Genomic DNA, 24,768 nt, shown 5'->3' with positions numbered 1-24,768 from the left:
AATACAACAAACAAGAAACAAGTTGATGTTTGCAAAATACAAGGAAGAAGAGTCTTGAACTTGTTTGTTATGTTTGTCTCAATTCATTATTATTTATTTATGATTACATGGATTATTATATGATTTCTATTTATTATGAACAAAAATATTAATCATTACATCATCATATTGTTACATTACCTTATCACTCTTCTATGAATTAAAAAATCACATATGGAATACAGGAAGTGAATAAATGTACAGCAATAGATGTGGAACGATGGGGGGTAGGATTAAATAAGCTTTGCTTCTTCCTACTCCTGTTGGACATGTGGAACTGTGAATTGAATAAGGTGACATAGTCAGTTGTAACTTGTATGCATGTATGCATCAACTGCTTGTATTGTTTCTTGAAATTGCTCATTTTGGTGCTTTGTTTGAGTTCCTTACTCAATCTGTTCCATAGTTTGATTCCACATACTAAAATGCTTTATGTTTTTAGCGTATAAGTGTTTTAAGTTTAGTTTTTCCCTGAGATCATATTTCTCCTCTCTTGTTGAAAAGTATTGTATACATTTTAGATGGAAGTTTATTGGGCATCGCTTGAGGAAAGAGGCTTGCCTGAGGGGAAGAGATGGCGTGGGAGGCCCAAGACCACCTGTACTGTAGGCGAACAGCAGAGAAAGAGAGGGAGACCGCTAGTTGGAGAACATGAAACGAACCGAGAGCTACAGCCATTGACAGGGCACCGTGGATGCAGCCTGTGGGGGCCACCAGGCACAACGTGGATAGGACGTATGCCGCAAGCCAATACCTGCAAGTACAAGCCACATCAAAGCCAAATTGTGAGGGTTTAAAGTAGCAGTAGGAAAAAAGGTAGTACTTGCAATGCAAAATGTCGAGGTGGTACTTTTACTGTATATAAAAATTTTGACAACCACTGATATAAACAATATCAACAATGTTGAATTACTGACAGCAAAAAGCACTGGCCTTAAAATGCATTCTGGTTATTTCAGGCCTCGGAGCACAATGTGAATACTAACGTCCCCTAGTTCATTTTTCTTTTTTGCATCGTGATTATTATGTTTGTGTGCTTGTCTCTTATTTATCTCTTCTCATTCAAGCCTGTGTATGGTGCCAAGAGAACATCTGAATATGTCACTGTTAGAGAGGCATAGGTGTAAATAATCTAATGAATGATGGCCTCATTCCATTTAGCTGCTTCACTCTTTCTTATCGTGGAGCCATTATTAATATTAACACCATGGGCTTTTCCCATCAGAGACAAGTCAAAAATGCCCGCTGGGGATAAACTCACTTCTACTTTTGATCCATGGTACTGATAACTGCTTTTAACATGTTACAATGCGACAGAATCCAGACATAATGCACCTCTACCGAGAAATACACCTTGAGAGTCAATATACTTTCTCACAAAGCTCAAAAGGTTCAAGTTTGTCATGTGTGTAATCGACTAACACAGGGGTCACCAACACAGTGCCCGAGGGCACCAGGTAGCCCCCCAGGACCACATGAGGCGCCCGCAGGCCTGCTTTTTATTCAGGTTTTCAATTAATAATGTGAGAACACTAGAAAGAAATGTATTCTGAAACATAAAATCTGAGTTGTGGAGGCCAGCATTTTGTGAATGTTTTGACAAAACAAGCATATTTGATTTGTTTGGGTTGAAATAAGGTATGAAAATAATTTCTACAAAAATGAGTAGCTCATGGCCATTTTCATTTTCTAAAAGTAGCTCTTGCAAGAAAAAACGTTGGTGACCCCTGGACTAACATGTTCAAACTGTCAGGCGTTAGTAACAAAAGTCCCTAAATCCCTGAACTAAACGGTGCAAAACGTGTCATAACGAAACCTGCATTATTCATTCTGAATTATTTTTAGTCGCTACTTTATTGATTTTCAAATTGGCATTGAATTGAGGGGATTGTTTGCAAGAAGCTGTTCCACTATTCATTTTTGATGTTGGAATTTAGACAGTTTAAAAGTGCTTTTTTAGTAAGCCCTATGTGGGGAAACATACCATTTTATGTGTCTGTGGCTTTAATGCTAATTACCTTTGTTTGTCCTTGACAGATTGTGTGCCTCCAAAAAGCAGTAATGTGCACTTCATCCACTGTCCAACATAAGAGCCACCGTACTGTATATCACACGAGGAGTGTGACGGGAGGACACAAATGTTAGTCACACTAGCATAGCTACTTGAGCTAAAGTGCTAACATTTCGTACATTTTAACAACAACATCATGCTCGGTTAGCCTATTTGCTGAAGAAAAATAAAATGATCAAACTTTGGTGTTGGTAGCTGACTGTTATTTGGCAGAGGATTTATTTTAAGATGTGTAGCAAAGCCTGTTTTGTAAATGTATTGTTAACAAAGCTGTCCTCATTAAGTGGTGAGAGTATATAGGGGTGAGTCAGAGGTGCTATCATGTTCAGGAGGTTTCTTTATGATACAATGAAATGGGCCTCTAGGGGCAAGCAAATGAGGGAGATGATAGATTTTTCTCACATTTCGTGCTCATAAACGGGCTCTATGGGCACATATTTCTGCTGGGACATCATTTTTGCATAATCGAGGAGCTTTAAGCAAGTTTCTGCATGCTTGACATTCTGATTGGAGACTGAGCACCACTAAAGTCAAGACTCCATGTGCTTGAAGGCACCATTTGTTTATCTCATATACTGTATGTGGACGTCTCCTCATTGCATGGATGCAGTTCTGCGTGGTGCACCCTGACAGGATTACTGTCTATGACAAAGATGCAAAGGCCACTGTCAACTTGTCCACTACTGTCTGCTTGTTCTATTCACCTGTAGGGCTTCATCCGGCGCTAGGACCCAGGGTGCGCGATTCTCATCTCCAGCTGCTGCAGACCCGAAGCTCGGGCAATAAGCGAAGATCGCGAGGACAAGCCACTCAAAAAAAAACATTTTTTTGCAGCACACCCTATTTATTCTGAGTGGAGAAAGCAGTCTCACCGAGAGGGGGGCACCACCAGCTTGGGAAGCTCCCTGTGCCGCGGACGACGGTCGCTTGTTGCGCCGTGTGCACACAGGCTTTGCGGCTGCACACACAGGCTCGGAGCGCCAAGGTAAGACGGCGCAATAGCGTGCGATTACTAATAACAAAGGCGTTACGTGCGAGCAGGAGGTGACGGGAGGAGGGTGCACATTGCACTACGACACTGAGGACGAGGCACAACTCTGCCAAACTTTGACCTGGATATGTGTAGCATTTCATTGTTGTGCCCTTTTTTCTGGGCTGTAGTTGCGGCGACGTCTCGCTGCTATCCCGCGGCATTGTGTGTGTGTGTGTGTGTGTGTGTGTGTGTGTGTGTGTGTGTGTGTATATATAGGGCACACACACACACAAGTTGTGATGACACTGTGTGTGTCTTGCATGCGTTAATGATTGGGGTGTTGGCGGGGGGTGTAAACGGAACTAAACGAGAAGTGATGCATTCAGGTGCCAAAGGTTTGACATGATGTGTACCAGCCATGCATTATTAACTCGGCAAACAAGAACGTCAACCCGGGCTGGCTAACGCATCGACTGCCCCTCTCCCTGCGTTTTTTTGGTCGGGGGTAGAATTAATAACTTGTGCCAAATGGCTTCCAGGTGAACTTACATGGGACATCCTCGTTTCGTGAAGCCATGGCGGCCTAAAATAGTCTCCCAAGAAAGGAGGGGGCGGGGGGTAGATGACCACTTTGAAGTCTTTACCAAAAAACAACACGTGCAGGCCTTGGTGATAAACACCGTGCATGTGATTCTTTTGCACTCAACTTGCTCCGACGTCGACATCCGATGCCGAGGCAGAGAGGTCGCTGAAGCCCGAGTGGGTGCTCGACTACCGGGAAGAGTGCTGAGGCTTGCCCCAGTGGCGGAGCACTCGCTATGAGATGTTTGTTTGTGTGCTTCCGTCGTGCTCCTGTTTTCGTCTTCATTTTTGTTTTGTCGTGTTTTCTGTGCATACGATTGCCATGTTCATATCGGGCCATCTGTCAGCGATTTGACCGCCTTGTGCGCAGCCATTACTGGGCGAATGGCGAAGGGCATGTCGGAGAGGCTCCCACATGCCGATGATCCACGCAGCCAAATAGTTTCAGCCCGGACTGCTGGGACGATCGTTGCCCCGCTCTTTTTTTTTGCACAGCACTGCAAAACAAGCCTGTTGTTTAGTCCCCTTTGCACACCATCTTATACACCTTCTTGCGTGTGTATTCAATATACATTACAATATATCCTCACCAAGTGGTGAGAAAACTAGGAAATGTACTGGAGCTTTCAAGAAGCTCATCCAGGGCTTTGCTTATAACAAGACAAGTGGCCTAATTACAGCAAAGGCTGCTTAACCACAGAGACAAAATGTGATTATGGGGGGGGGGACAAGTGCATGGTCATAAATAATGTTTGTCGTTTTTGGGGGAGACATGCATCCAAGCTGGAGTGTCACCTCTAAGATATTAGCATCACACAGCCTGCACTGTCTAATGAGATCGAAAAGGACATGTATCAAAAAGTGGCCCTTTTTATAAAGACCATCATGCTCAGTTTTGATGGACAAACTTTTCAAACATCAGCATTATACCGTGTCTCACAAAAATTACAACACCCCTCACATTTCAGTAAGCAATTCATTATATTACCTCAAGGCACAATATTGAATGGATATCATTTAGAGTGGTCACTGTACAGCTTGTATAGCAGTATACAGTAGACATGGCTGTTACTGTCATGGCAACACAAGTGAGCATGCACCTCATAGCAAACGTCCAAATTGTGTTCAAAGCGTCGATATTTGGTGTGAGCACCATTGTTATCCAGCCCTGCCCTTAATCCTCTTGGGCATGGAATTCACCAGAGGTGCACAGGTTGTTACTGGAATCCTCTTCCACTCCTCTACGATGACATCACTATTGGAGCTGGTGGATGTTAAGCACCTTCCACTCCTCTGCCATCCTTCCTTCCTGCTTGAGGATACACTGAAGGTGCTCAATTGGGTTCAGGTCTGGAGGAGACATACTTGGTCACTACATCATCCTCAGCTTCAACTTCTTGAGCAACTTGTCATCTTGGAGGTTTTTGGGCTCATCATGTTGGAAAACTCATTTTCCCAAGGAAGGGACTCATGTTCTGCCTCACAATGTCACATTACATTTTGGAATTCATGTTTCCTCTTCAATGAACCGCAGCTCCCCAGTGCTGGGAGCACTTGTGCAGCCCAAAGCCATGACGCTACCGCCATCATGCTTGCCTGTAGGCAAAACAAAATTATCTTGCTCATCACTTGTGTTGCCAGCTTTTTATACAATTTTCAAAGATTAATAAATCTATACCTAGCTCTGTCATGATAATCAATAAATCAATTTAGCACACGATAAATAAAAACAATTTGATAATTTTGCCGGCCTCGATATACTGTATTTTCCTCCCCCTTCTCTCTGCCAAACAGGCACTCTGTGCATCTGTCTCAAGACGCGCGTTGGTTCTACAGCGGAATGACTGGAGTGAGTGAACCCTCCTGTCAGTCATTCAGTCTCTTTGTCCGAGTGGGTGGAGGTGGGGCTACAGTGAGTGCACACAGAGGGTTGTAAGGAGAAGCAAGCAAGCAAACACAAATATGAATGAAGACACAAAAGCGATGGTTTTCCCACACATCCCCAGTGTAGGAATATTTTGGTTTTAAACAGAATAAACAGGGTGAGCCCATGAACACCACCAAACCGGTATGTTGCATTTGTTCGAAAATAGTGGCGACGAAAAAGGAGAATAAGACCGACATGGATGTGCACCTCCAACACAACCATGCTGTCCAGTTTTCCCAAATGGGAAAATAAACTGCCGCTCAAGGTGCAGCGGAGCCTTCATCCCGACAGTCAACGCTTACTGAGGCGTTTGGGCAAAGTAAATATAAACAAAACAGCACAAAATGGTGCGCGGTCACAGTGTCGTTCGTGAAATAATACCCAATACTCATTATTTATTGAAGTGCAGTTTTGTTTACAGAGACTTGATACTCCATTTTATTTATGTTTGTGTGTGGTTTTTATTGGAGTGATTTTTTTCTTAACTTGTTTTATTGTTTTTGGTTATGTGTGATTTTTATTTAAGTGCTAAAAGAGACCGAAAGTTCATTTTATTTTCATTGGGAGTTAAAAAAAAATATTTTATTTAAAAGCTCTAGACATTCCAATTACAATATTAAATACTTTTGAGAAATTAATGTTCATTTCTTTTGATACAGCGTACTCGCATTATGCCATATATCATCATTAAATTCATTTTTTAAATGGTCTCAAAATAATGTTGACAATAATATCATTTATTGGCAATAATTTGTAGGACAATTATTGTCCAGCAAAATTTGTTATCGTGACAAGCCTATTTACACTGCTATACAAGCTGTACACTGACTACTCTAACGTACATATGCAAGTTAACATTGTCACTTGAAAATGGTTGCTGAAATGTGATGGGTACTAAATGTTACATTAATTCATTGCAACAAACAGCTTTTTGCCAAGACGTGTCTTCTTGTCAGATCATTTGTCTCTGACACATGCTGATTGACACTGTCAAAGACATATTAGCAATCTGTTTATTATTGTGGTTATAGTTTAGCTCCACTGCATACTGAGAGCTGTTTCTAACATTGTGGTTACATGAGAAGAGCAACATCTTAGAGAGGGATTAATATGACAATATGTTTATTATTGCTACTAGTGCTTGTAGTTGGTGTCAAACTGCACAGCTTCATACTAAGAGGTGTTTGTCACATTCTGCCCTGTTAATATTACCTAAAAGGGGAGGCAAGCTATTATGTTTTTTTTTATTAAAGCTCCTCCACCCCCCTTCATCCACCCCCACCCCCCACACACACAAATACACACACAGGCTGTGCACTGACTACTCTTTTGTACAGCCATGATTATTTCTTTAGTATTGTATGTTGCTGCATGGCTCACCATTTCTGTTCTAGTTCATTCAAAGATGTATTTAATGGGGTTGTGGTCAGGGTTCTGTGCAAGGTCCTCATCCAAGGAGGTTTTGTTAAGGTTAATTAATTAAGATTTAGGTTGGTGTATAGTGTATAGAGTGTATAGTCTAAACGATTTATTAAGATGTTTGTCTGGATACTTATACTCTGTATAGTCTTGCTACCTGATCTGTATTGCACACTACAAACCCCAACAAAGTCAGTCAATCACAACTGAGATGTATTATGTTTTGTACAGGCAGAATATTTGCTCCACCTATTGGATTTTTTTATTGGTGCAGACAAATAGAAGTGGAAATGCCTGGTGTAAAAATGATACAGTATGTGCTTCAAACTCATGCATGTTTTAATCACTTTGCAGATTTTGATTGATGCTGCTGGGTTGTGCATGTTAAGGGTGGAAAACTGTTGTATTTTTGTGCAGATTTGTACACTCCTAAAGATGTCCAAACGGTGTACTTTCACTCAGGACACAATCACATTCGCCAAATGATGGCCATGGGTCATCAGGGCCCACTAACGCCAACAACAACTGTGATGTTTGACACAGTGTGTGATGCATGTTGCACTTGCAACAAATCAGTACTATGTGTGGAAGTCAGAATCTGTGATCTGTGCTGGCAGACTTCTCTGTTTGATTTACAAAAGAAAGTTAAGAGCACACACAAGTGGGACCTTGTGTACATATAAGTATGGTACCAAAGTGTTCATTAAATAAATACACACAGACAAGAGGTTAGTGCATCAAAATCCAGTTGGGCTTGGGTGGTTATACATCACAATATGTCATCATTCATGAAAAACATGTCTCCTCCTTTTTGTATAGTCACTTGCTTCCTCATCTTTCACTCAACCAACCCCAACCTTGTTTTTATTCTTTATTTCCTGTTTCATTACACTTCCCTTCCTGTTAAAACTCGTGGCTTTAAAGTGACAGTTTATGACTTGGTGACCCCCCCTGTCAGATAAGGCCATTTAAAGCGCACTACCACCACCACTGTGACTGCCTCTACTCGCTATCCCCCTTGTGCCTCCTGAAGCGGCTGTGAGGTCGCGGTGCATGCCGGTACTTGTAGTCCTCACCCCTCCCTGACTCTCGAGCGTCCAATCCTGGGCGTGGATGGCCGAGCACTACATCTCCCAGAGGCTCCCCCCCCCCCCGATTCGCTCTCCCACCAGACTGGAGATACGGAACGGACAGTCTTGACGACCACCCCCTCGCCTCCCCTCCTTCTCCACCTCCTCCTCTCCCCCTCCCCGGACTTTGAGAACCGAAAACGGTCGAGATTAGTGAGGAGTCGTGGACCGCCAGAGGCCGGAGAGCCGGAGACGTCCACCCCTTGTGCGACGTTCACGTACCATCCGGGTGAGCGTGTCATTGGACATCTTTTATGTGGCAACTCGAAGGGGAGAATAAGGGGGGTGGATAAGGTGGTGGTGGTAGCGTTTCTTGGGTCGGGGTCTCGGTCGAGGAGAGACGGGACACCCGCCGCTTCAACGCTCCATGCTAGGTCGGCTGAGGATAAATAACAGCAGCCCGTCTCTGCGTGCGAGCCGGCGGGGGAGCGGAGTTGTCGAGCTCCGTCAACCTCCTCCACCTCCTCCTCCGTGACAGCGGTGACCGCTCCGGAGCACAAGCCTGCGAACTTGTGTCGCCCACCCGTGTGGGACTTTATCCTGCACCCCTCCCCCGGCTGTGATATTGATTATATGCAAAAGGAGGAGTTTTGTTGTTGTTGTTTTTGTATTGCTTTCTTGATGTGGCATCTAGATGAGCTCTTTTGGAGGAAGTGTTATTAGGGGGAGGGGGGTCTGTCCTGGCACTTTGCTACCCCCTCATATACATATACTGTATTGCTGATGTTTGCACCATTAAGACCATTCATGGGTGCACTGACTGTACTTCCCCGGGCTCTCGTCCTTCGTGCTGGACAGTGTTAGGGCAAAGGCTGCAAAGCTCCGCGGTGCATACACAATAAATGTGCCGTTCCTGTGTGCATGTGCTGGCCCACATCGGAGCCGATGCATTCAAATGATAGTTAGCAAGGACAAACCGTGCCGTGAATGCACTACCTCTCTTCAATGGAGATCTAGTGATTTTGTTGTGTGTGTGTGTGTGTGTGTGTGTGTGTGTGTGTATTTGATTGACTCCCAAGGTGATGCGTTAATCCTTCTTCCTAAAAAAAAATCCTCCCTTTATGGAGGCTTGCTGACCTGCTCGTATGCCCTCACATGTACCTTGCTGTTTGTTTCATGAGGAGAAGATTACATGTGCCGGTTGTTTTGCAGCCTGCTGTGAAGCCCCCCTTTTGTGGTTTTTGTGCTGGGTTGCGATGTAAGAATCGTAAGAAATTTTGAGCTAATTTGTGCACTTTGCATGCTAGACTTCATCAATGCTGCCTGTCTGTCAGTATTTAAGCATGTACAGAAAAAGAGCCTTGATTATAAAGTAACCAGGCATCGGTGGTCGTTTTCAGAGTTTCCCTATAAGTCAAGAACGCTTTGGTCAGCCAGTTCATCTCATTTCTAAAGTGAAAAAAGTGGTCCAGTTGTAAATAAGTCACAATAATAAGGTTGTGTAAAAACAGCTAGAAACAACAGAGCAGCATCCTGTTTTCGGAAGCAGTCAACTTTTAAACATGCAATTTCATTTCACATGTGGATTGAACAGGTGAGAGTTTACAGTCTTTTGTGCAACAACAAAAATGAACTAAAGTGCAGTGGGATTTTTTAGGGGCGTAACGGTATGCCATAATCAAGGTTTGGTACGTACCTTGGTTTTAAGATCATGATTGGGTTAGTTTTCGGTTGCCGAAAGTTCCAGCTTATAGCCACATTCCTGATCTCTACTGAATAATGCCCACCTTTTCGTCTTAGCCACTTGTCTTTGTCCGTTTCCGAATTTCACTAGGACTTTAAAGGGATAGTTCAGATTTTTTTGACGTGAAGTTGTATGACATCCTCATCAGCACTGTAGTCCAATAACAGAGACTTACCCCCCACTTGGTCTCCTAAATCCAGTTCTGGTCAGATTTCTGTGATAAAGAACGTGGTTCTGTTTAGTTGCTGGGGACAATTAAGTAAAGAGTTTGGCCCCTCAATATGCGTTCAAAAGATTAAAACATTTGCATCACAAAATGCCTTCTCAAAAAGTCAAACCTCACATCTTCTTCCGCTGTGGAACACATACGTAAACAAGATGGCCGCGACATAAATGAGAGCGTCTTCGTCACATACACATCAACGCACAAGCAACAGTGCGCAGGAATACGGCGGGACACAAATATATAACGCCAAGCGTGTTGTGACGTCTGGTTTTTTTTTTGAGAAGGCATTTTTGTGATGAAAATGTATGCATCTTTTGAACGCATATTGTTTTGAGAAGCCAAAGTCTTTACTTTTTCATCACGGAAATCTGACCAGAACTGGAGACCAAGTGGGGGATAATTTGCTGTTATTGGACTACAATGCTGATGGGGATGTCACACAACTTCATGTCAAAAAATCCGAACTATCCCTTCAAAGACGGAAAAGGGTTTTTAAGCTCTGAATTCTCCTTGGCTAGCCATGACTGCCGCTAGCTGGGCTGCAGTGTATATTTTTACAGATTAGACACTTTATATTGTAAGGCAGTAACACTTCCTGTCCGTCACTTAATGTATACCGCATTGGAAGTCGGTATGCCTCGACTGTATACTGTACTGAAAAATCTGATTACGTTGACATGTAACACCCCCAATGATTTTTATATTATCAGAGTTTATATGGTGTTACTTAATGTCTTGTTTTTGTCTCTTTGCAGCATATAGTTGCTTTTAAAGATTCTCATCAGACTGACTGGCCTACCCTGTGAGGCATGTTGTGTTAAAGAAACACCTATGCAGGTATGCATTGTCTTTAATACAGTTGGATGATTATTGGGAGTGTATAATTAAAACTGTCTGCTATTACCTAGGTGGACTCTTCACTAATGAATGTAGGGGATGGAGGCACGGTGAGCAGAGAAATCAGTGCTCCAAATAAAGCGGCCACGAGCATGGTGGGAAACCCTCCCCAAACGTTGCCCCTCGAGTTTAGAGGCGATGTTAGCCTCAGTCAGCAAAACAAGACCACTCCGACAACAGACTGTAAGACAGCGAGAGCCTGCCCGGACACCAGTAATTACAACCACAGCCCGAAACTCTCCCCACCTCAGCAGCTCAACAATGAACCGATGTCAAGCTCAGCCCCCACCGGCTTGGAGAAGAGGGTAGACAAAAGAGTGGTAGAGGCCGTCAAAATCAAGGCAGACGGCGCGGCGGTCTTCACCACCCCTCAGTGGTCGAGCAGTGGAAAAGTCGGTCGGGACGACTCAGCCAATCCGAGGAATCACAGCAAGAAATCACACACGCCATCTGCTGGTTTCCAGTGCTCCCTGTTCAAACCAGCCCAGCCAGTTGCCTTCCTGCCGTCTGCCGATTTCTCCTCCCCGCTTTGTAAAGTCACTCTCCCACCAGCATTGGGGCAGATCGCGGCTTTGAGAGAAGCCACGGCCAGTCACTTTCCAAAAGAGATCCAACCTCAAACCTCAGGTGTAGCAGGGACACCCCTCATGCGGACCTATCACTATCCCTTCCCTGTGGGTCGGACTCCAGGGACGCCTGAGAAAAAGGCCTCTAAACATAAAGTGAACCATTCATCCAGCAAGAATGGAAAATCCATAGGGGAGTCCTTAGCCTCTGTGGTGGCATCCCCAGCTATCGCCCTACCGCTACAGCACCCATCGCTGAACTCCGGAGCACCCACTCACTACACATTGTCGCCCACCGCCGCCATTTGCTGCGGCTCTGCACTAGCCACCATCGCCTCTCAGAGCAGACTACTAAACCACGTGGAGAAGGGCCTCAGCTTGGACAAGACCGCCATCGGCTCTCTAAAAGCAGAGGACCACAGAATATCATGCTCGCTGGAGCCAAGGGATGTTCCCCTCGATTTATCTGCTAAATCCAAACGTCCAAAATGCACAGATGACCCTCTGGTGGATCCTCCAAATACAGAGTCAAATAAAATAGACTTTCTGAACTCAAAGAGGACTCATTCTACAACATATAGCTCAGCAGGGCAATATCCTATTTTACCCAATACCCACAGAAATGGATCCCATCAAAAGCAATCAACGCGGCCACAGAATCACCAGCTATCTGAACGCAAGCCTCTGTGGAGCAAGGGATCGTCACAGGACCCCATTAAAAATATCCCTGGAACATACGTCGGTGTGGCGAGTCCCATACTGGCCTCCACCCTTCGGGGGAAAGATGGAAAAGGGGCGTTTGTTGATGAGTTTCAGAGTTTTGCTAAGCAGGAGTTTATATCCATAATAGACCAAGGTGAGCAAGTTTCTTCAGGAGGAAAGAGGCCACCTTCTCATGCTCAGAGTAAAAACACCAGCAATGCCATCAGTAAGAACTGTTCCACTAAAGGAGCCTTAATGACGGCCCTTTCAAGTCCCGCCAACACACATCCAAAGCCTGGAAAAGCAGCAGGTCTGTACTCAACGTGGCAAAAGTCCTCTCATCCTTCACACCAAGCATCCTCTGTTCAGAGGAAAGTCTCACCAGGTTCCCCAAAGGCTAAGGGAGCTGTAGAAGGTTCCAAGTTTCAGAGTCCATCCACACCTGTGGATGAAACATGGGAAAAACAGTCTCCGCTGTCTAACCTTGCGTCCATTGTGAAACAGCAAGATGGTCAAGTTGCACCGAGAAAAGACACTGTTCTGAATCTTCTCACTGGAAGCCAAGACGCACCATCCAAACAGGCCCCACCAGCATTCTGGTCCTCGGAGAACTGGCTGTCTCAAGGGGGCCTGACTCGATCCAGGAATAGGCTTGAAAGGTTGAAGCCGACTGAGACCTCGGAGAACAAAGCAGAGCTACACAGCCGTCAGGGAGAACTCAAGCAAGGTATCTCAAAACCCTTTGGACAGTCTCATAGCCTCAGAAGCAACGCATCCACAAATAGCAACAGGCTGGAGAGCCAGCTTGCACAGGTCTTGGAGGGAGAGGCGCTGAAGAAGGACAGTGGGGAGTGGGAGAGACCCAGCAATGAAAAACTGGGAGGTTTAGTCGCATCTATTCTGTCGGGTGACAAGTGTGGGAAGAGAACTAACGGAACCAAAGAGGAATCTCCAACCAAAGCAGCTAAACAGAAGAAAGTTAGTCCTAAGAAGCCTGCAAAGGTAGAGTTGTCAAAAAAGATTGCAGCAGAGAAAGAAGACACAGGATGTAGTCCAACCACAGTGTCTGAACAAAAGAAGGTAAGGCATTCTAAAAGGTCTTTGGGGGTAGTTGGGTTGTCAGACATTCCCAATAATCTCAGGTGTTCTCTTGGTCTTTTAGCAGAAGAAACAAATAACACCTGAGCTGGAGCAAAGACTTTCCCTCCGGAGCAAAGAGCAGATTCTGAAAGACCGTACCAGTCTCAAGGAGGATGACCTCAACAAAACAGGTATAATGTTACCTAAACTCCATGATATCGTTACTGCTCTAAAGTTAGTGTCTACAGTATCTCACGGCCATTATTGTTTAAATAGTTAGCAGCATAAGTCAAGTTAGTAGCAAGATAATTGTGTCTTACTACAGTCAAGCATGCTGGTGATAGCATTACGGTCTGGGGCTGCATGTGTGCTGCGGGCACGCGGGAGCTGCGGTTCATTGAGAGGAAACATCCATCCATCCATCCATTTTCTATACCGCTGCTCCTCTTTAGGGTCGCGGGGGCATGCTGGAGCCTATCCCAGCTGACATGAATTCCAAAATGTACTGTGACTTTGCGAAGCAGAGAAATCTGAGTTTTTTGATATGATAAGGAGCCCAAACACACCAAATGCCTTGCTGAAGAAGCTGAAGGTGATGGAGTGGCCAAGTATGTCTCCTCCAAAACTGAACCCAATTGAGCACCTGCTATACCAAAGAGGATTAAGGCAGTGCTGGATGAAATATTCACACTTTGGACACAATTTGGACATGTGAGGCGTACTGTGAGGTATTTTCGGTGCATAATAAGTCTATACTGTTATATAAGCTGTACACTGACTACTCTGAAAGATATCCATTTCTGCAGTATTGTCCTTTGAGATGTTATAATAAAATGCTTACTGAAATGTCAGGGGTGTACTCACTTTTGTTGGGATTTAGTGTAATTATTAGCTTCTCAAGTAAGTCAATTTGTAGTTTGAATGCCTCAGATGTGTCACCAGCACCTGTATGCATGTAAGCTGGTGGGTGAGTAACCGTCAAATGCGATTTAATCATTTCCAGATGGCAGCAGTCCTGAGGGTGAAGAGACCCGTTCCTTGAACCCCGCTGCTCCTAACAAGGAGGCCACCCCTACAGAGAGCCCCTTCCCGCGACTGAGGAGAGGACGGCGGCGAACTGATGAGGCCAGGCTCGACCTCTGGGGTTTTGCCACGCCTTCTCCACCACCACCGCCGCCTCCGACGACCTCTCAAATGAGCCCCTCACCTCCTCCGCGGATGCCAGCTCGCCGCCCGAGAGGGAGACCCCGCTCCAGCCGCTTGTCGGAGCGGGACAATCAGGACAAGGGCAAGGCGGCGGACACGGAAGACGACAGTCCGGTGCATAAGAGGCGGCGGCATTGCCATAGTAGAAAGTACCAGACGGGCGAGTACATCACTGACAAGGACAAACTTGAAGACGGAGAGCACCTTGAAGAGTCAGACAGTGTGATCACAGACGGTATGTACATGATTAAGCTACAGAAGACTATTTAGTATGAAAAGCTAACGGGTAACAACCACAAGGTGCAATAGCTGTGTTTCAACCAGTAGGGGGCAGTTATTGTACACTTGCATGTCAAATTGAATTACTTTACATTTAAATTGTCAGTTTCTCCTGGGATCAGCACTCTATTTATCTATCCATCCAAATGGAGATAGATATACCCTCCTGAATTAACCATTTTAACAATTACCTTCTAACAAATTTTGGACGTAACGGTACCTTTTTTCTTTTTTATATTTTTTATATTCTGCAATTGGCTGGGGACCAGTCCAGGGTTTACCCCGCCTCTCGCCCGAAGTCAGCTGGGATAGGCTCCAGCATGCCCCCAAGACCCTAATTAGGATAAGCGGCATAGAAAATGGATGGATGGATATTTCTTATATTACATTACATAATGTCAAACATCAAACATGGAGGCTCCCCATGGCCATCCTCAACATTGTTTGAGGATGCCGTCTCAAACGCTAGACTGACACAACCAACACTTGTCATTTGCATGAACAAATATGCTCTGTGACATCATGTTATGCCTCAATTAAAGCTATAAAATGTGAGTTACTGCACCGTGGCAACGGCAGCTTCTGCGGTCTCAGGTGGTGCATCACATCTAATGGATAAAAAGTGCCATCTTTTAAAAAAAACAAAAAAAAACTGCAGTTGAGTCATCCCTAGCAATGTGTCTGAATGTTTACAAATTGCACAGATTAGCCATACTAATCCCAAAAATCTGCGGCGATCCTCACAGATTCACACACGGTACGGTGTCCAAGTCCTGCCTTGTCCAATCCGGAGTCACCGCCACGGAGACCCTCCTTCACTCGCTCAGGCGCGGTGCGCTACCAGGCTAGTGACATATCGCCGGAGTCCAGTGACAAACCCTCTGGGAAGAGGAAGTTCAAAAGCAAGCATTTGTGTGACAGCGATGAGCAAAAGGTAAGCTTCACATACACTGACTATTGTGCTGAAGCCCTGAGGAAATTAAGAATTTTCTGGGAAAAAAATCTGCCTTCAAAGTAAAAAAATAACTAAGGAAAAAAATTCCAACTATTCTGCGCAGCTTTTTTCTGGGCTTTTTGGGGGTTGTCTTTTTTTGTAATGCCACTACAGGAGGGTCCCAGTGATGGCAAAGTAGCAAAATATGATGTTGACCATAGAGCAGGAAAGCATATACAGTCGTCCTTTGCCACTTTGTGATTCGAATTTCACGGCTTCACTCACGGTTTTTCTAAATAAATTAATAAATTATTGCTGTTTTGTGGTTGACTATGGCCTATTATTTGTAAAAAAAAAAATTTAAGCACATTTTACATAATCTTGGTTAATTAAGTAATTTCAAGCATAAAAATGGCTAAATGAACTAAAGTAGAAATATAAGGCATTCAGAAGACACATTGAAGGCGTGATATGTAGTATTGTACACCGTTCACTAGGTGTCAGTAATGTTACATTATTCAGACAACAGCTACTACAGGAAAAAACAAGGAACTCTCTCAATGCAAATGTGTGAGTCTATGTCATGTCTTCTTTTCTGTTCCTATGTTTACTATGTTGGGTAATACCAGTGTAAAAGTGACTATAGGGGTGTTATTTCATGTCTGGAGGGCTTTTATGATGTTAAAAAACGTATTTAGAATGTGGTAAACAGGTTTTCTATGCTGTAACTATGAAAGTATTCCATTTATAAATAAAGAATCCTACTTCGCGGAAATCCACTTATCATCACACCATGGTCGGGTCTGGAACCAAATGACCGCGATAAATGCGGGATTACTGTATGCTTCTGTCATGGCTGCTCAGTTACTACATTATGTCTAATTCTGTCAATACAGTGGAATACGCTTAAATTGGTCCCGCTTATGTCGACAATCCATCTGTCGACCATCAAGACAATCAAGTCCTCTCCACCGTGTTCTTATTATTACTAAAGGGTGCCCATTTAAGTCGATGTTGACAACAACTTCCCTCATTATCGCTAAGCAATGTGAAACAACAACTGTCCAGCTGCACAGCATTAAAACTTGCACACAGTGACTTCCTGTTCAGGGCAAAATAAGCTTAAAAATAAAATCACAGCAGTACTAAGATTCCACCACAGTCCAACTAACAACATGCACCAATTTAATTTTTTTAAACATGTGTCGACAGTGTCAGTCAGCCAGTCCTAAGGTTCCACTGTACAGTACTAACAAAAGAAGAACCTGAGGTCCTTCACTAGACCCTCACCAACTGATTTGATGTCTTAAGAACATGAATTAGCGTATTTTTATACTTACATGGCAGTTACATTACATTGACTGTGTTCCTTTGTATTATATTTGGTAGAAGTGTATGTTTATTTCATAGACGTATACGTAAGCCAATAGTACCTCGTGTGGCGGTATGTGTTTGTCTTGACTCATTAGTACCGTTGGTTCACGTATTTTTACCCTTACGTGGTAGCAGGGCCACCACTCTCTACACGCAGAACCCGCACTGTGCATTGGGCCCCATAAACCAATGGGGGTCCCCGTTTTGTGCAAGGGGGAGCATTCTCTACAAATGCGTAAACGATCATGCATCACTGCCATGTAGCACAGAGCATCAAAAAAGAAAAAAAATTGCAGCGTAATCTGACGCTGCGCTTTTCGCTAAAATGATTGACAGCACGCAGCATTCACCCACTCACCTGTCCCTCGTCGTGTAACGGTACAGCTGCTGCCTTTTTAAATCCCAACCCCTGACAGTTTTTGTTTAAAATGGTTATTGCACAAAAGAATACTTATTGAAAAAATTCTTCCCAACGCATTCAAATGACTCCAAAACATGCATCAAACAAAATTCAGGTTCAAGCCACATAGTATAAAAATAGCTTCTAATCAGTTATATCCGAGAGATGCCACAAGGATTTTTTTTCATGGGGCCCAGAATTTCTGGTGGTGGCCCTATTTGTGATAAAGTCATTTTGCAATGTGGGGGAGGTCCTGCATGGTAGTTTATTGCTTTCACTGTATTATAGTTGGGGCCTAGTGGTTAGCATGTTGGCCACACAGTCAGGAGATCGGGAAGATCTGATCTGGGTTTGAACCTCCGTTGGGCATCTATGTGTGGAGTTTGTTCTCCCAATGCGTGTGTGGGTTTTCTCCGGGTACTCCGAATTATAATTTTTTTTTTTTAATATATAAAAAAAAAACATGCATGTTAGGTCAATTGGCGACCCTAAATTGTATGAATGAGAGTGTGAATGATTGTTTGTCTATATGTGCCCTACGACTGACTGGCGACCAGTCCAGGGTGTACCCCTCCTCTTGTCCGAAATCAGCCAGCATAGGCTCCAGCATGCCCACAACCCTAGTGAGCATAAGCGGCATGTACTGTATTATAGTTACAGGCAGTGTATGTTTGATGAATATATAAGCCAACAGTGCCCCCCGGTGGCTGTTTGTGTTGCTCTTATCAGCTTTTTTCACTGCCCTTTGTTTGTTTGCACCTATTCACAACGCATTCCATTTGACTTGAGTCATCATGGCCTTCTATTCTCTTGGTTTCAGACGAGGACCAAACGCAGCAGCTTGGGCAAACGCACCTCCTCTATGGCCCTGGATGGCGACAGGACAGAGAGCAGCCCACCACCGTCCACCGCCAAAAGCCTGCCGTCATCTCCTTCCACCAAGAAAAGCTCATCTGGGAAAAACAGCTGTTCAGAGTCTCCCCCCAAACGACCCGTCCCTCCAGAGGTGCGGCGGCTGATTGTCAATAAAAATGCCGGGGAGACGCTGTTGCAGCGTGCTGCCCGTTTGGGCTATCAGGTACAAATCAAGTGTCTTTACTTTGAGTTCAAGTTTAACATTGCATTCAAAAGCATGTTTTTTTTTGTCTTTGTTTGTTTTTCAGGAAGTAGTGCAGTACTGTCTAGAAAAGGACATCAGGGAGGTCAATCGGCGAGACAATGCAGGCTACACGGCGCTCCACGAGGCGTCTTCGCGGGGCTGGACGCAGATTGTCCAGATGCTGCTCAAACACGGGGCAGATGTTAACTGCAGCGCTCAAGATGGAACACGGTGAGACGAGAACACACTAAACTTGTTGCTTCTGTGAAGGTTCATTGGAGAGATTGCAATACTCTGCTTTAGGGTTTGTTGCAAGAACCCCTTTCATTTTCATCTTATTTAAAATGATACTGAATTTTAGAGGAGTAGGTCTGGTTCATGGTCAACACTCACTTCAATTGCAAAACCTATGATGGAAAAAGGGCTGAAGCAATCATGCTATTGATTTTGAATGTCACCTGACACCTTGGCTTAGGGAGTTGCAATCAGAAGCCAAATCAGGTATCTTGAGAAGAACCGTCTGACACCAATGCTAAGAAGCTATTGTCCTATAGCACAGCCAGAATCCTATTGATTTTGACTGATGATCTGACAGAAGATGGTGTTGGGATTTGAGTTCTCAGGTGGAACCTGGAACAGGCTGCTTGTCAAACGTCAACTTTACTCTTAAAACTTTGAAGGATTTACTCATCAATGTAAGCAGCAGCCCTATTGTTTTTGAAAGTCACATGACACAGTGTGTACTGTAGGTCCATGTTGATGACACAGATACTGTATTTATCAGCCGATGTTCTTAAACATTTGGACTGTTGTCATGCAGCAAAGCAAGAATCGAATCAAGATAGCGAGGTAGTTCAGGGTCAAAGGTGGAACCTGGAACACGCTGTCCTAATAAATGTGATCATGTGACGTATGTTGTTTACGTATTGGCTGTTTTCTCCCGCAGGCCCCTCCATGACGCCGTGGCGAGCGACAACCTGCCCATCGTGTGGCTGCTCCTCAACCACGGCGCCGACCCGACACTGGCCACCTACTCTGGACACACGCCCATCAAACTAGCACACAGCTCCACCATGAAGACCTTCCTCACGGGTGAGCACTCACAACCACAACACCCCTTATTTTTTATTATATCTATTTTATTTTATTATATCTATTATATCTCAAGGGACAGTACTGTAGAAAATTATCATGGAAATATTTTAGAGTAGTCAGTGCACAGCTTGTATAGCAGTAAATATTCACTATCCACTGAATATGCGTCAACACCCATTCATTACTGTTGAAATATCTGGCAACGCAAGTGAGTAGTAAGATAATTGTGTCTTGTATCACAGGCTAGTGCTGCAGCGGGGGAGATGCGGTTCATTGAGGGAAAACATGAATTCCAAGCTGTACACTGACGACTTTAAAGTATATCCAAGTGTGGCCTCACTTTTTTTTTCTTCCTAGGGCCGCAGACTGAAAAATCAAAGGATGCGGGTTTAATTTAAACAGGCTAAATCTAAACCAATCTAATGAGTATCTGCTAAGACCTGCACCTCAGCTTTTATCAGAATATTATTAGTATCATTTGCATAACCATTTTTTTTCAGTTTTTGCTGTTGCTTAATTGTATTTTTTTTTTTTTTTAGAATATGCCAATTAAAAAAACAAGCTGTGTGCCACAAATGGCACCCAGGCTCACACTTTTGTACATATGCCATTTTTATTATTATTCCCCCCCCCCCTTCTATTATTTCCGATGCCTGCAGTACATTTTTTCCACCTTGTCTCATTTTGTCAGCCAACAAATATTTTCAACTCCTCGCTCATAACTTGTGTACACCGAATGCAGTTGGCATGACGACGGTCTTCCTTTCCTCTTCCAGAGTACTTAACCGACCTAGAGGGGCGCAGCGAGCAGGATTCCACTTTGCACTGGGATTTTTACAGCAGCTCCTTGTTTGGTGAGTTGTAAGTCTAGAAAGTTGGTCAGGCAGGTTTCCTTCCTCCTTTGACTGACAAGAGGACGAGTTGAGGCCTGCTGGAGGAGTCTCACCTGCAGGGAATGTCTGCTTGGTTTTGTTCGTGTGACACGTTCACATTACATTAGGAAAGGACTACAAGTAGAACAGAGGAGAGCCAACAGAAAATAGATTTAAAAAACAAAATGCACAGTGTAAGAGGATTCATTTAGTCTCATAGACCGTAATGTAAATTGAATTGATCTGTTCCAGGGTCAAACTATAAGAATGCTTAACTGCACAACAAAAATTACACACACATCTGATGTTTTTATCAAGTGTAAGAAGAAGTTAACCACCAGCAAGAGAGCTACTTTTAGAGTTTAGTAAGCAAAATTCTGCAGTATTATTTTGTAGGATTATATGTATAGTATTCTGTAGTTACTAATTTTAACTCTGCTGCTGCCACGGCGATGGAAAAGAAATAGAAAATAGATATAAACCAAGATCCACATTTAATTTTATAAACTGCCTTTCGACACTATAGGTCAAGTTTTCATTTCATGCCTTTTTTGAAGCAAAGTTTATATTAATCAGAAGAAAAATAAGCAACATGAAAACATATTTGAATAATGAATTGAAAAATATGAATTTTGGTGAGCTTGAAAACATTTTTTGTGGAATTTGTTTGATGTGTAAAACTTCTATTGGTGAGGGCAAAAGAAAAAAAGAACCACTATTAGTAGAAAATATATATTTTTAATGAGGAATAATGCAAAATGACAGGATGAATTAGTCAGGGCACATTTCACGCCAGTGTAAAAAGAAGTTAACCACTCTAAAATGTAAAAACAGTCTACTTTAACTTTTAATGCAATTGATGACGCAAGTGATGCTGAGCCTCGGCTTACCTGATGTAATGTTTTGTGTCATGTAAATGCTGTCCCACGAGCCGAGGCGTTTTTGTTTTTTTTACTGAAATGGGGTGTTACAGCAGTGGTCCCTAACCCTTTTTGACCCACGGACCAGCTTGTGTTCCCACAAATCTCCCGCGGACCGGGGGGGGTCGTACATTATAGCGATCTAATTTATCTTATTTATTATGTATTGTGTAAAACTAAGACATGAATAACATCAAATTAAAAGCACAAAATGAATGACGACCCACCATCCACCAGTTCAAGTTCCAGCCAAGTTTTTCCAGAGATTATTACATCGCTGTTTGACGTGTGTGGTAAAAGGCAGTGTGCTAGCATGAATTAACTTGAGACAAATGTGCACATTAGCACTCAATAAGTCATCAAAACTTACCTTTATGCATTCCCACATAGTATCAGCATTTGACACCAAATATGAGGTGAAAGAAAAATGGTAAAAATCCAGTAGTAGTCTATCTGCTAAAGTTAGCACACGCACAATGGACATGCGTCAGGTGAGACGGATGTAACAATCCAACCACTTTTCAAAATAAAACATTAAAATAAAGAAAGGGGGCCACTGTGTTAGAGGATAAGCGGCATAGGACATGGATGGATAGGGTGTTAAGGAAAACTGCACTTTTTTTGGAATTTTGTCATCATTCACAATCCTTATGTGAGACATGAACACACGTGTCTTTCTCTTTTGGTTTGGATTAGTTTATTTGAACATGAAGGTTACAATGGAATACATCTCATGAATCATCCTTTCACAGCTCCACATGTCCAAAAGGAGTAGGAAGAAGCAAAGCTTATTTAATCCTACCCCCCATCCATTCTACATCTAGTACAGTACATGTAGTTCACTTCCTGCATTCCATGTCATGTTTTCTGTGATAGTCAGGATAATAGATAACGGTAAGACACCCCCCAAAAAATGTGCGTTCTAAAGATACAAAAACAGATAAAAAGAGATAGCTCATTACTGCACGTAATGGGACGCACATTCCGCCTGTAGAGCCTTCTGAAAAAACCTCCAAAAAGCAGCAACAACAACAACATTTACATATAATGCATATGAGCGACTAGCTTTACCACACACTCGCTTACGGTGCGTTGGCGCCGCGCTCACGAACCTGAGGCCACTGCCAGCTAGATAGGCTACATACTGGAGCTGCCGATACTGCTGCTGTGTTGTCATTTTTGAGTTTGGGAAAGTTCATGCAAGGTGTAGGCATTTGTTTCTATGTGAAATCAATGCGCCCAGGTAATGCTTAAAACCACAAAAATTTGGCAAAATACTGTAAGTATTACATTTTATCCTGGATTTACTACATGCATACTACAGCATGTACTGTATATCCAACCATAAATAAAACCTTGTTGGAGGTTTTTGTAGGTGTCTTTGTAGCTCATAGGTGTATCCCATTACGTGCAGTAATGAGCTGTCTCTTTTTATCTGTTTTTATAGCTTTAGAACGCACGGAAAAAAGAGAAAGACGTGTGTAAGGATTGTGGATGATGGGCAAAATTTTTTAAAAGTTTTACTTTAACTGGAAGCAGAGAGGCCGTTATTTCCGAAATATGGAAGCTCATTATATATGACTACTCATTTTTGTTACTTTAATAATGATTTGGTGTGCATGAGAAGGTGGACAGTAGCTCTCTTTGACCGCATGATCGTTTATTAAGTATGTTGCACAACACAACGGCAACAGAACCGATGTTGGAATAATGGTAAGGAGTAAACTGCTCAGTCAGCATCAACAGTGCTGATGAGGTCATTGTAAACAACAGCACGGAAAGCGTCAGTAGCAGCGTTTTAAAGCGCATGCAGACGTAGATGAAGCTGTTGGATGCTAATTACCACGATTCTTCAAATGCAAAAGATGATCAAATGATTTTTTGACTCCCCCCCCCCACAGAGAATGAGGAGAAGCCCTGCTGGGACTTCCTGCTGTTGGAGGAGAGTGAGGAGTTGGCAGAGGTTGAAAGCGTGGACAAGGACAAGGACTCGGACAAAGACTGCCTCGTGTTTGAGCTCTCTTCTGAGCCGCTTTTACCCTGCTACCACGTCCAGGTGTCTCTAACCCAGGGGTGAGTGACAGTAAACACTTCTGGAGGTGAATAGTAGGCGTGTATTTAACACGATGTCTTCCACGGTGCAGCTTCTGTAACTGGTTCTTGCTGTCGGACGTCCTGAAGCGTCTGAAGATGTCGGCGCGGATCTTCCGGGCTCGCCACCCTCACTTGGAGGTGGCCACGTTGCCTCGCGCCGAGCTCGGACGGCAGGTTCTCGTCAGCCAGGTGGGCTTGCCCTTGGATTTGAACTCAGAGGATGAGGAAGAAGAAGAAGAAGAAGAGGAGGAGGATAAAGAGGCGGGGCTTGTGGAGCTGGTGCGTTGCGTACCAGAGCTCCAGAGACTGCTGGGCTCCTCCATTCACATCCTCCAGGACGAGGATGAGGAAAAGGAGGAGAAGCGGGAGAAGCGGCGAAGTCGGTAGCCCCTCGGCATGAACTCCAAGGAGAACCACTCCGTCCTTTGCAAGGGGAAGGGGCGGGGCTTCACAGGTCAACTTTGACCACAGACAGCAGCTATCAGGTTTTGTTTGACGACAGCGACTTTTGTTAAAAAGAAAAGTCTTGCCATCAGGGTGATTTGTTTGTAAAAATGTGGCAGGATGACCCTTGTTTTACAAAGGGATCATTTTGTTGGACCCTTTGCCACGCCCCTTCCCGCCTTCACTCCCTGTTTCCTAATAACGTCGCCTCCTTCCTCCTCATCTTTATCACGAATGGTCCTTAGCCCTCGCTCAGTCACACTTTTCAGACTTTTTTGTTCAAGAGCGGACTACAGGCGTCTCCTTTGTGTCGCAGTGCGTTCTTGACACTGTTTTGCCGCGCTTTATTTAATAGTCTTTAATATATTTGACCTCTTGTCTCTCTGGTAAGCCCATGTATGGACATTTTGCTTTGTATGGTCGGTGCTTCGTCTTTTTTTTTCTATTTTGGAAAAAAAAAAAGTACTTATTAGGATCCCTTTATTGCTCCCTGGTTTGAGAACAGTATTTCAAGCAAGCTAAAGTACAGTTTTATTGTACTGGTGCTATAATAGATTTTTGTGTTGACAATCAATGAAGTTTTGGTTTGGAATCACAAACTGATTATAATAATAATGACAAAAAAAGATATTCAAGAGGCTGGAGGTGTAAAGAGAAGTGTAGTTAAGTTGTTGACCTGACTGAGGAGATGGTGCAAGAGACTTTTATTTGATTCTTTTTATAAGAAATCAAGAATAAAGCATGATTGTAAATCA

The 24,768-nt window shown here is 43.6% G+C and overlaps 1 protein-coding gene and 1 long non-coding RNA gene across 4 annotated transcripts; one reads left to right on the top strand and one right to left on the bottom strand.

Annotated features, from left to right (window-relative positions):
• Positions 1 to 365: 365 nt before the first annotated feature.
• LOC129189568 (uncharacterized) lies at positions 366 to 3,089 on the bottom strand. Its single transcript, XR_008572817.1, has 3 exons — positions 2,815 to 3,089; positions 2,058 to 2,140; positions 366 to 793 (listed from the first exon to the last, which is right to left on the bottom strand). It is a non-coding gene; the product is annotated as an uncharacterized LOC129189568 (long non-coding RNA).
• On the top strand, positions 2,884 to 24,768 carry bcorl1 (BCL6 corepressor-like 1). 3 transcript variants are annotated; one of them, XM_054791348.1, is made up of 12 exons: positions 2,884 to 3,095; positions 10,807 to 10,888; positions 10,960 to 13,296; positions 13,379 to 13,487; positions 14,300 to 14,737; positions 15,528 to 15,715; positions 18,310 to 18,567; positions 18,653 to 18,819; positions 19,535 to 19,680; positions 20,460 to 20,537; positions 23,377 to 23,548; positions 23,620 to 24,768. In XM_054791348.1, the coding sequence occupies exons 2-12, from the start codon at positions 10,883 to 10,885 to the stop codon at positions 23,954 to 23,956; spliced, it is 4,236 nt and encodes a 1,411-aa protein (XP_054647323.1). In that variant the 5' UTR covers positions 2,884 to 3,095; positions 10,807 to 10,882; the 3' UTR covers positions 23,957 to 24,768. The 3 variants fall into 3 exon arrangements, with proteins under 3 accessions (XP_054647323.1, XP_054647324.1, XP_054647322.1); XM_054791349.1 differs by lacking the exon at positions 2,884 to 3,095 and adding an exon at positions 8,201 to 8,370 and having other exon boundaries at positions 13,382 to 13,487; XM_054791347.1 differs by lacking the exon at positions 2,884 to 3,095 and adding an exon at positions 8,201 to 8,370.

The sequence above is a fragment of the Dunckerocampus dactyliophorus genome, chromosome 11 (assembly GCF_027744805.1).
Source record: "Dunckerocampus dactyliophorus isolate RoL2022-P2 chromosome 11, RoL_Ddac_1.1, whole genome shotgun sequence".
NCBI classification, from domain to species: Eukaryota; Metazoa; Chordata; class Actinopteri; order Syngnathiformes; family Syngnathidae; genus Dunckerocampus; species Dunckerocampus dactyliophorus.
The sequence above is the reverse complement of the archived record's forward strand: the minus strand, read 5'-3'. Positions and strand labels throughout refer to the sequence as shown.